Source organism: Corythoichthys intestinalis, chromosome 12 (genome assembly GCF_030265065.1).
Source record: "Corythoichthys intestinalis isolate RoL2023-P3 chromosome 12, ASM3026506v1, whole genome shotgun sequence".
Lineage (NCBI taxonomy): Eukaryota > Metazoa > Chordata > Actinopteri > Syngnathiformes > Syngnathidae > Corythoichthys > Corythoichthys intestinalis.
Genome location: NC_080406.1, coordinates 43,486,894 through 43,498,943, shown reverse-complemented (window position 1 = coordinate 43,498,943; position 12,050 = coordinate 43,486,894). Strand labels below are relative to the sequence as shown.

General features: G+C 39.8%; 1 protein-coding gene across 1 annotated transcript in view; it reads right to left on the bottom strand.

Annotated features, from left to right (window-relative positions):
• LOC130926671 (motile sperm domain-containing protein 2-like) overlaps window positions 1–12,050 on the bottom strand; it is a 50,688-nt gene that overhangs the window by 34,716 nt on the left and 3,922 nt on the right. The window contains exons 6-10 of the mRNA XM_057851720.1: window positions 7,362–7,422; window positions 7,231–7,269; window positions 7,022–7,146; window positions 6,746–6,919; window positions 1,970–2,082 (exon numbers count right to left, since the gene is read on the bottom strand). Coding sequence (XP_057707703.1) covers window positions 1,970–2,082; window positions 6,746–6,919; window positions 7,022–7,146; window positions 7,231–7,269; window positions 7,362–7,422 — 512 coding nt within the window. The remainder of the gene's footprint in view (window positions 1–1,969; window positions 2,083–6,745; window positions 6,920–7,021; window positions 7,147–7,230; window positions 7,270–7,361; window positions 7,423–12,050) is intronic.

Below are 12,050 nucleotides of genomic sequence, written 5' to 3'. Positions count from 1 at the left end.
CTCGGATCTTTTACATCCATTCAAAAGGGAGATAATTTGCCGGATGACACAAAATCACATCAGTCATAAGCATTCATTAATGTTCGTGGCAGTGTCATGTAATAATTATGATTGACTTATGACAGTCTTATGGCCCCACTGTCAAATAAAGTGTTACCAAATTCCATAAATGGAAATTAATGAAACAACTACAACAATAACTGAAGAAATAATTAGCACAGAACATGAATTTTGATTTGTTATTAACATTTGTAGCGCTGCAATGCATGCTAGCAGGCATGTTGCACGAAAACAGCATTGAAAGCAGGTGGCAGCAGAGGTTTACCGTCTCACCCAAGAGAACAGTGATGGCCAAATTGAAACTTCTTGAAGCAATGAAGTAGTAGTGAAGGTTTTAAACGGAATGCCAGCAAGTTTTAATTTTTTTAGAACCATGAAGCTTTGAACCAACTGGCTGCAAAGCTTCATGGTGGTTCATTTGGTCTTACGACAGTCTTAAGATGCCGTTGTCAAATAAAGTGTTACCGGTTGATATCTTTTGGTGTAAATATCTCACAATACAGTTAGGACACGTGCGGCTTATAGACTAGCGCACCTTAACTATGAACAAATGCAGTTTTTGAGTCAAATTTGGTGCGTGGCTGCATATAGTCAGGTGCGCCTTATAGTGCGAAAATTACAGTAGTTCTTGCCATGTCAGGATCCCCTCCTCCCCAAGCAGTGTCGCAGCCGTCCTGCAGTTCCTGACAGCGTCAGGTCTCACTTCCTTGTTCTCATGCTGCTGCTGCTTCCCCCCGGGACGGACTCCTCTCCGGTATTTTGAGTTCGGACGGTGGACAGGCATTATGAGAGAGGACGCTGGCCACCTGAGCGTCCATGATATCCCCCTTTTCTCACCTCCCTACTCTTTCCAGATCGCCCTTTTCTCTGAGCAAGGCGACTCACTCATATTTAATGACAATTCGAGGCTTTAAAAAAAAAAAACTATTTGGGCTTTACTCATAACAGCATTTAACACAACGAACCTCACAGTATCGTATTTTTTAACCTTGTCTTATTAATATGAGGTATAATACATGTTTTTGGATAGTTAGCTTGAGGTATAGGGGGTATCTTAAGGTACTTTAAGGGTTAATTCCAACTTACGCGGAAATTCGGGTTACATCGCCAGTCTAGGAACGGAACTCGTTCGTAACCCGGGGACTACCTGTATATTATTATTATGTTTATGGATTTACTGGATCAAAGGAATGCTAAATGTGATTTGTATTTAAAAACAAACAAGTGTGTGTTTAATTTCACAATTTAGCATCATTACTGGGTAGGTAATAAGTGGTACGAAAACCAACATTGGATTCTTTGAAGGACTGCTCGCTAGCTGCCAAAGTTATTTCCGCCACATTGGCTCGGTTAAGTAGGTCACGGCCGATCATAGAAATCGACCTTAAATTTTTAGAATAAGCCTTTTCACTTCAAACTGAGACCATACATCGTCAAGAACCATGTAGTTCAAACACCCAAGTCGAGTAGCAACAGGCAAACACTTGTTTTGATTGAGTGTTACGCCTTCAGAGAGAGAATCAATGGCCGGCCGCTGCCTCTTGTTGATTTCTGTTAATAATTAACCAGGACGACTACCTTCTAATCAATAAACAATTGATTGGTAGCACCCTTAATTCCTGCCCCCACATGCAGCCGGATCAATTGAGCTATTGCGGTATAAACATATCAATAATATTGCAGCCAAGATAGGCAAAAAGATAAATAAAGAGAAACATTTTTACAAAATGTTGCCAATGGCTTCTTTTAAAAGTTGCAAGAAGTGTAGCTGCTTAACACCAGGAGAGGGCAAGACAGTTATTTTTGTAGAAACATCTCAACTGGTTTTTAGCGGACTGCCAAACTGTTGCCGTTTCCTGGAAGTGTGTATCATAATGTAAAAATCACACTCCGTCAACTCAAATAGTACCTGATGTCCAACAGAGTGCCTTTGAATGTGGTCACGGGCTTCCTCACTCCTTTGATTCGGCCGTCACCCTTATCGTTCTCTTCAGTCTTGACATTTTCTTCCAGGAAATTCACCTGGAAAAAAAAGAACACTTAATAACCAGCAAACGCAAAGCAACGTGAACCTTGGGGCATTGTTCAACCTCTGGTCTCCACATGCGGTGACCTATCAGATGATAAAGGTTAGTGATTTAATTAGTGTAATGTTTCATTCTTGAAAACCTCCTTTGAAGAGCAATGACCCTTGTTCTCATTTAGGTAAAGCATAAATCAACAGACCGCATGTCCATTGAAGAATGCAGAACTAAGATAAACCTCAGACTTGTGACTGGAAATAGAAACGACCCAAAAAAGTGAATAATCCACAATATTTTGATCTAAATTGGTACCAGACACACGGCAAGCTCGTGACGGATCTTGTTTTTCAAGATGTTTGCAAAAAAGAAAAAAAAAACTATACATTTACTGTTGGTAATGGGGGTTGGTCATTTATTATGGTCACGTGATCCGGATGGAGAAGCAAAGGTGAGAGGACTCTGCATGTGATGAGAATTTGAATGACTCACAGGGGAAATGCGTGCGACTGGAGCAACATGACTAGTTGAGATGACCGTTTACGCAAGAATGAAGACATGAATCAGCTGCTAAGAAACAACTCAATTTATTCATAATCATTTTAAAGTGCTAACTTGACACAATAACAGGAAATAAAAAGTATAACGTTTCTGCGTCAGTCAAAATTAAAAATTCAAATCAACATACATTAGTATTATTACTAGTTAAGTCACTGATTCTACTAAATTTGTAAAACCAATACAAATCTTGATTGCATGTAATTAAAAAGACAATAAATCTATCATAAAAAATGATCAGTTGATTGCTTGAAATGCTTCAAAGTTATGAAATGCTGCTAGATGACTCAACATTTAATGAGGGTCAGGCAAGAACCACAGCATGGTTAGTGCTTATCATACTCTTGGGGACGAGAAACAGAGGGCGTTTTGTTTTTACGCTTTGCCTCTGAGGTTTGAGGGGGGTGTTGATTGAGTGCTCCACACTTTTCACTTGGTCTACTGTTTTATAACAGTAACTCATTAACTATTTTTATGGGACATTTGGGAGTGAAAATATGGAATGGTTGATTGGAGTGATAGTTCCCAGTGACATGAGTGCCTTATGGTGATTGTGTAAAAAATATATGAGGCTACAGTCCTGTAGCCTTCCTCTCAGAAAAGAAAAGTGCTGACACGTGGTTGAAATTTTGGACCGCTGAAATGTAGAAGGTCAAATAGAATCCGAGATGGAGTCAAAGGGGCTCACTTGAGCACACCTGCCTTGGCAGCCTGCAGAAATCTTGCCGTGTGTGGGTGCAGTGATCCGACGCTGCATCACCACCTCCAGCCCTTGTTTCAAAAGAGAGAGAGAGGCAATTAGCTTCCGAGTACCTTTGGGATCCTACGCCAACTTGTCTCTGGGAAGAACGGAAGGTAGGTGAGAGCTCCTTCAGCTGGGATGGTATAGGACAGCATAGGATAGTGCTCACTGTCTCAAGTATGAATACATAGCAGTGTTATTTTGGTCAACAATGACGATAACGAAAATATTACGTCAACGAACTATTTTTTCATGACGATGGCGTCACGAAGACATGCTGAAAATGTGTCTTGGGAGATTAAAACATAAGATGGATGCTAGTTCTCGTCTGATGAGACGAAATGAAAATTCACCATAGTTTCCGTCATAAATTCATAATGTGTGATATTTTCTTATTTTACGTGTAGTTAGCATGCATTTAGCAGTGCTTTGGTCGTGTCACTCATGTGATGTTCTGCGCCCCCCCGATCCTCCAGCCCCGCACACACGCCGGCTGGTTAGTAAGCCTGTGCCCATTCCAGGCTCCTTTTGTGAAATGTATGTATCAGCTGAGGCTTGGTATGTTTGCTTTCTTATCTTGGCTAGATATGCTATGTTTTTTTAGCCTAGCGTTTGCGTTAGCATTAGTGTTCACGTTAGTATTAGCATTTAGCGTGGTGACTTGGTGTATTAGACTGCCTAAACTAGTCGAAATTTCTCAAAACTTTAGTTTTGATTTGGTCTTTCACTTCTAAGAACTGCATTAGTTTGACTTGGTTTTAGCATCTCAAAGTCTTAGTCTAGAAACTGTCTCAATGCAGTGTTGTTCTGAACTGACTATCAAACCCTTTGTCTTGACTTGGTCTAGTCTCTTTAAAGACTTAAGTCTCATCAACTCCTTCGCAAGCCCTCAAAACCTTGACTTGGTCTCAGCAGCTCAGTTCATCCATAACATTTGACAATGGGAATAATCTATTGAGCTGAAGAACTAAATGCACTACTTGGTGGAAATATGGCTTTAGCCAAAGTACTTTCCCACATAGGTAACTTACTCATCCGCTTAGTGGGTTAAAGTGCAGTCTTTCAGAATGTGCTGATCGCAACAGACAAATCTTTCTGATGCAAGGCAATACAACCTTACATTTCTCAAAGCCCAAACACAAAAATACTGTATTTTGAAACGAGGCTAATGACTACTGATTTGCATGCCTCATTTTTTCTGGTTATCTCAGTCCTTAGCACATGGTCAACAAGGTCATAATCAACAATCTTTCTCTTGTTTATATGGGAATTTCAATGTTACAGGATTTGAAATTTGAACAGGCTACAGTTTCAGTTTGCCACATGTTGGCAGCCAGCTGGAATAGCGTACTTGCAGGTAAGAGTGTGACAATATCTCGATACAGCGATATATCGCGATATTTTGCAACCCGATCGGTTATTGATATGCTCCCGCCAAGTATCGATACTTTTATTTAATATATTGGCCATACAATGGAGTATGGATGCTGTCAACTGCTCAATGTTTGTTGAGCAATTCCTTGGCGGTCCACTAGGGGCGCTCGGGAGTGGCGGTGAGGGTAAAGTGCGCACAAGTTGTCTAGAGAAGAAGAAATGTAGCTCCAAGTGGGTTGAAAAAATAAAAAAGCGCCGTGAGAACGGTGGAGGAAAAAATGAGCAAAATATTGCTACAAATCACACATGGGGACACACTTTAGATTTTACACCAACAAGAAAGGAAGTAAGGTGAACAAGGACTTTGTTGTATGCAAGAATTGTCTTAGAAAAATAAGTTTCACTTGCAGCTGGTGACGTAGTGGACACAGGAGTTTGTGAGCTTAGCTTTCATCACTTGAGGTAAGAAGGTTTTGCAATGTAATTGACTTTTTAATTTACATGTATTATTTTGATGACATTTGGTGTTGAATGATATAAAATAAACCGGGACCCTAAACTGGATGAAAATGAATATCGAACAAGCCCACATGAATTTACCGATTTATTTGATATTATTTGAGAACCACTTTCCATGTAGTTTACTACACAAACTGTTATTACTGTCATTTTGATACAATAAGCTATAAAAATGGTTTGAATAGGTTCCAAGATATATAAAGTGATGTGCATGACAATTAATGTTGCTTACATATTAAAAATAGGTAATGATTGCATTTTTAATTTCTATACATTCAATTCATTTTTTTTTTAATTCAATACTTCCAACACAAAAAAAGAAAATCAGGATTTCAACTCAAAACCTATGAAGTAGCTAATATTTTTTGTTTTATTTTGTTGTTTTTAAGGTGAGGAAGACTGTGACTGAGCAAGTCTGGCATCTTAAATGCTGAAGCAGATAGTGGAAGTGCTCAAACCAAGCAAATAAGGTCATATACGAAGAAAAGACCCACCAATTTTATCATTGCACCACTCCAAGCTCAACTGCTGACACCTATGGCACTTTTTATTTTTATTTTTTTTAAAGATTTAAAACTTTAAAGAAATTAAGGGTGCCATTCATCATGATCTTTCCAAGCAATATCAGTGGTTGTGGCTTGTTTCCTCTATATGTGCAGGTGCACAATTTGCAGTAGATTTATATTTTACAGCAATGTTGCGCAGAAAAGGTGTCACTGTTTAATAAATGACTTAAACAGTATTTTTTTCTATTTTTAATTATCTTTTTTTCCCCCCGTTTCAACAGCTGTATCGTAGAATGTCATGTATCCAATTTCTGACCAATATATCGAAAATCGCTGCATCGTGATATCGTGAGATAATCGTTATCGTGAGCCTTGTATCGCGAATCGTATCGTATCGTGAGGTGCCCTGAGGTTCCCACTCCTACTTGCAGGCTCTTACAAATATAGGTCAAGCCCTAGTTGACATGGGCCTCGACACCAATTCACATAAAACACCGCAGCAAATAGAACATCAAACGGCAGTCTAATAGAGATGAACTTTCTGCCGGGCGGCGATTTCATGCGGTCTTAGTTTGCACTTGACGAGCTGCAAAAGAAGCTAAACAGATTCTGAGAGTGAAAGATGGACCTCTTTCTGTGTATAGAGTAGAATATGAGAGGCGAGTTGCAGTCCCATCTGTAACAACGGCTAAATACAGCCAGGTTAGAGTGAGGAGGTGGGCTGAGGATGTAATATTCAAGCTAAAGCCAAAAGGTTTAGTGGATATCCAATTATGGAGATGGACATCATTAAGCCAGACCTGACTGACACATACAAGGATGGATATGAAATGGCAAGAGAAGCTTTGACATGAATGAAATCAAATAAATTACAACAAGTGAGATCTTCCAAATTATTCTTGAGATATATTCCATGTTCTGCAAGAGTATTTGTGGGTATGTGGTGGATAAATGAAAAAATGTACCTTTTTGGGCTTGATGGCAACCTCTGAGTTGAAGCTGGAATCGAGGCCTTCTTTGCTCTCTAGCTCGCTCTCTTTGCTCTCAATCTCGTCCTCGCTGACGATTGGTCCATTGTCGCCGATGGGTGTTTGGAAGTCATCGTCGGGGAGTGGAGGGTAGCTGTACTTAAACGGGTCCTGGAAAAAAAAAGTCGTTTTGAAGTTGCATCATCAATGATTGACACAAAATCCTGAATTGTGATTGAAACCTTGACAACAGTTGAGTGAACTACAACGCACCGATCCTCCCATGTGAGGCGGCAAGTACTCTGGGTCGATGTACGACGGGAGTTCCGATCTGGATGCAAACTTAAGCTTGCTGATGGCTTCCGGACCCAACCATGTCTTCACAATCTTCCAAGCAGCTACCCCAGGGCAGAGAAAAATCGATTTAGGAAGGGAATGTTGATTCGGAACGTCATAAAATGCCACAGTGGACTTGCTCTCACCGTTCATGATCCAAGGCATCTCCACAATAATCATCTTGGCTGAAATCACAAGGTAATTGAATTTTTGGCAAAGACAAGGAAAAACAAAAATAAACAAAATGGTGTAATATCTGGATGAGAATTTTACTTACAGAGCAACTTTGGATAATATATTTTGAAGCAATTTACAACGTACTTCACAAAGTCCATGTCCTGAAACATTTAAAATGAGACTTTAATCAGAATTTAATTTGCTGCACGTGTATGCACATTAATAATGTTACATTATAGATTTAGGGAGATACAATAAAAATTTTTAAACTACTTTTCATGCGAAAGCAGAAATTCCTTCTCTGACCTCTGTGATCTTTGACCTCAAAATTTAATCATCTCTTTGGTTTCGTATTACAAACACATCCAGCAAGTTTGATAATAATCCCCTTATTTGTTCTTGAGTTGTCTTCAACACGAACATACAAACAGACGGATGGAACTGAAAACACAACTCAGATTGAGTTCTAAACAAAACAGGATATTTATTATATAAAGAAAATCTTGAATAAGGTTAACAATGTTTTAGTGAAAATGTCTTTTTGTTGTCGGTCTTTGGTTTTATATGGGAACTTGGCCATTTACTTGTTAAAAGTCCGATTTCTTTGTCTCGTAATATTACTTGTTTTTTTAACTTCAGAATAGTATATATTACTGGTGTCAACAATAATCGATGCGGCGATGCATCCCGATGCAAGCCATGGACGATGCGATTCGATGCGGGCAACAAGCCGAATCGATTCAGCACATATTAAAATATATAAGTCCGTTCAAAAATCTTCTGGTGATGCAATGGATTTGGTTTCCCCATTCGTATTATTATTCTCATGTTTACCTGTAGAGGGAGCTACTATACAAGCAATGCAGGGGGGACGAGGAACCCAAATCTGCTTCCTCACGGGAGTAACGTCACAGACATGCGCAATTGCGCAGTGGCAATCGAGAAAGCAGAGATAAGACATAACAACAATGGCTGATGCGGAGAAAGAGGGAGCGCGAAAGATTATTGACGCACCAAAGACATTGAAAGCAGGCATATGGAGACATTTTGGCTTCTATGAGGTTGGTGGGAAACTTGACCAAACTTATGCGGTGTGTAAAAAATGAAAGGCTGCTACTGTGTGTAAAAAAATAAAAATAAAAAATAAAAAAGAAAGCCCTGGTCTCATTTAAAGCACTAATTAAATGCTGTGATGTTTTTTTATTTTTATATATATTACTATTTTCATTTGACTACAACCAGGAATGACACAAGAGCCTATAAAAAGTTGTTTAATGTCTGACCGCTTGTGTTGCCTCATGATTCACGAAAAATATGCTTTGCTTTAGCATTTTAATGCATCCCAGGCTTTAATGCATCGTGATGCATTGCCGAATCGAACCGAATCGAATAGTGGCCCTCTGAATCGAATCGAATCGTGGCCCTCCGAATCGTAATCGAATCGAATCGTGAGGGCAGTGCCGATGCACACCTCTAGTATATATATATATATATATATATTTTTTTTTTTTTGCTTTTTCAGGAAGAGTTTAAGACAAAAAGTAAGTTCTTCAAATTTCTAGTCGGGATGTCCCCGATCCGATCATAGAAATCAGGCCGATCGTGCCATTTTTCAGAGGATCGGAATCGGGTGAAAAAGATCACGTTTTTATATTTTAAAAAACTAAAAAATAAATATAATCGGGTATTTCCTGGGTTATGAACGAGTTCCCTTACTACACTGACGGAATGAACCCTTTAAGTACCCCCAAATCTCAAAATATCTATCCAAAAACATGTATTTTATGTCATGTTAATACAATAACGTAAAAAATGACGACAAAATGTCAGAAGAGACACTGTTACGAGACAAAAAAACAAACAACTTTTCGATATTGGATCGGGAATAAAAACGGCAGAGTCTCAAAACCAGGTGACTCGGGACTCGGTTGCAAAAATATACGATCGAGACATCTCTAATTACTAGACACCACCTAACATTGGCTTCCATTGACAGCGATAGACGTCTAATTCGTTTGAACTCTGAATGAACAAATGTCAACGGCAACTAATGAGTAATAAATGACTTGAACTCTGTAGCTGTGTAAATAAATCCACTATTTGCGAAAATGTCATTTTAGGCAGACGTTTTTCTTCATCTTCTGACACTGTAAAACCTACATGCACTTTTAGCGATTAATTAAAAAAATAATTGGCAAACTAATCGACTTGGCTGTGTGCCCAAAGGAGCCCTATGATGGATGTTCAGCGTAGCATTTCACGTTGACTGCAATCATCACGGCAACAGATTTATCAATAGAAGCTAGGCCCACGTCCTGACTGCGTTCCATAATTGGCAGGAGCCCTCATTGCTATGCCGGCGCCGCGCTCCGGGCCTTAACGAGATCCTGCTGAACGGCGACGCGCCGGCTCCCGCTGAGCCTCCGCTTTGCGATCGGATTTTCTAAACTCCTCATTTCGTATGCGCACTACATTTTTTCTTTTGCTCTCTCTCTCTATGAGTCTTTCTGCTTTAGGCCTTTAACTCCTTCGTTTGCGGAGCACTGCGTGAGCTCACGACTGTGGATTAGGCAGCCCCCTTGAATTGACCAACAGGATTTAAAGGTTATTTTAATCTCCAAAGAGTGAAACCACTGAAGAGCGAGTGTCACTCAATTTTCAGTCAACAAGAGGAAATTTGAAGTGACGGACAACATCTTGCTCATCATTATCTTTCCAACCCTTTAAAAGGCCATCCATTTAACTACTGAAAGATGAGCATTCACAGCCAACCTCCCAGCTTAATTGAATTGGACGTCTACCACTGGGTGGGTACCTTTATAACCCAATTGAAAGAATTGTATTAAGTGAAGAAGATTTGATCTGTATACATAAAGTTTAAGTAAAGAGATTCACGTTCAAAGGCCCTGGCTGAATCAGATTGTATTGTTCCTTTTGACATGCGCATTACGTTACTCTCTGCCACAACCTGTAATGTGACATGCTGCCTTCACATGCTCTGGCAGGGGTCGAAACTCGACAATATAAATGGCCCGGTGGCTCGGAAGTACTTTTAAAACAGTCGGGGCCACCAGAATGCTTGAACCACTGGCCTTGAGGGGCCAGCAATAATAATGCGTAGATTAAAAAAAAAAAAATTCACATCAATTCCCAGTGGTTCGGTGTTTTGACGACGTTATGCTACTCCGATCAAAGACAACCTTACAGTCTATGCAGCCAGCCGTTGCTCTCTGTGGGGTGTAAACACATCTCGTTCACTCCCGCACGAACGCGCTCAACCTGACTATTGCTACATATTGATTGTCAGTATCTCAGTACCGCCTAGCGTTATACTTCACGACGACATGTTTCTGAAACCCCCAGCACCCAGCCAAGCACTGGGGGAAAAAAGATCACTCAAGAAATCGAAAGTCACCGGAGGAGTTGAGGGAACGCGAATTCCAATATGAAAAAAAAGAGAGAGAAAGTTTCAGCCCTAGCGGCGAGACTGCTGGAATTGGCTCGGCTAAGATGAGACAAAAAATAAGGTTTACTGTGAGATGTGCAGATCAATCCCCACATGTGCAGACAAGTAAGTAAGAGAAAAGTTAACAGATATGAAAGCTATGCTATGAACATAACGTGGTAATTCATCTACGTGATTACGAGAACAATAATATCGTCATAACGACGGTCTAGCTTGAAAACCGTAAGCCATAATTGCCTTAGTCGTCTCTTTGACTTTTAATTGTTGTCACGACAACTGAGCCGGGGAAGACTTCCAGAGGGCGGTAACAGGAAGACAGGAACGCTTCGCCCAGGTGCGGAGCTCCCCCGTGGGCCTACCCCTCGGAGCACCCAAGGAAAAAATATTTTTTTGTGTGTGTTTGTTTTCCGAAAACATTAAAATATGTGTAAGTGGTCAGTGGAGTCGATTTGGGTTTATTCATGTATACTGGAGTGATTATGGAACACTTATAGAATTATTTGCACTATATTCATGTTTTTACACCATTTTGCTGCACTTTTCATTAAATCTACCTTAAAAAAATGTCATTCAAGCAAATTGTTCTTTTTCATGATTATTGGGATCAATAACTGACACCTTGACCTGGGTCGGTGGTTTTGATAGTGGGGCCAGTGAACTTTAAATTTCCCTTATTGCCCACCCCTGTATGGGAAAGACGATCGTCACAACTTTCAAATTGATAGTTACCAGCACAGCCTATTCATGTGCTTTTGTTATCGTTGAAAAAAGCAGATACAAATTTCATTTTAGTTTGTTGTGTGGGCAAAACGGTTTTAGACCTATTAATTCCTCAACTACAATAAGTTTATAGAAGTACGTTTTTGTTTGTAACTGGACGTTTTAGCAACCACTTGGTTAAAAAAATAAATGTACACAACATTTTGATGCTGGCGTAAAAAATTTAATTAAAAAGAAAAAAGTGCAAATTGACGAATAATCTTCTTAATCTTACCATTCACAACTTTTTTTTTTACGCGCCGCCATTTTGAAACGTAAATGGTCGTCCTATCTCGGAAACTCGGGTATCATAATAAAATGCCGGTGTTCCAGTAGAAAATACGACTTGAGGGGGCATTCATATGCAATTTTCCAATCGACGAGTGGTATATACCAAAATTACGACATCACATGAAGGCAGCATAAAAGAAGAAGCGATGCACTTTCTGCTTCACCACCATACTTTCACATAGTAGGAGCGCATGCGCGAACCAGACAATCCTCTCCATCAACCCAATACGCTCCACTCAGCAGTTTACATAGAGCGTGGAGCAGATTATCAAT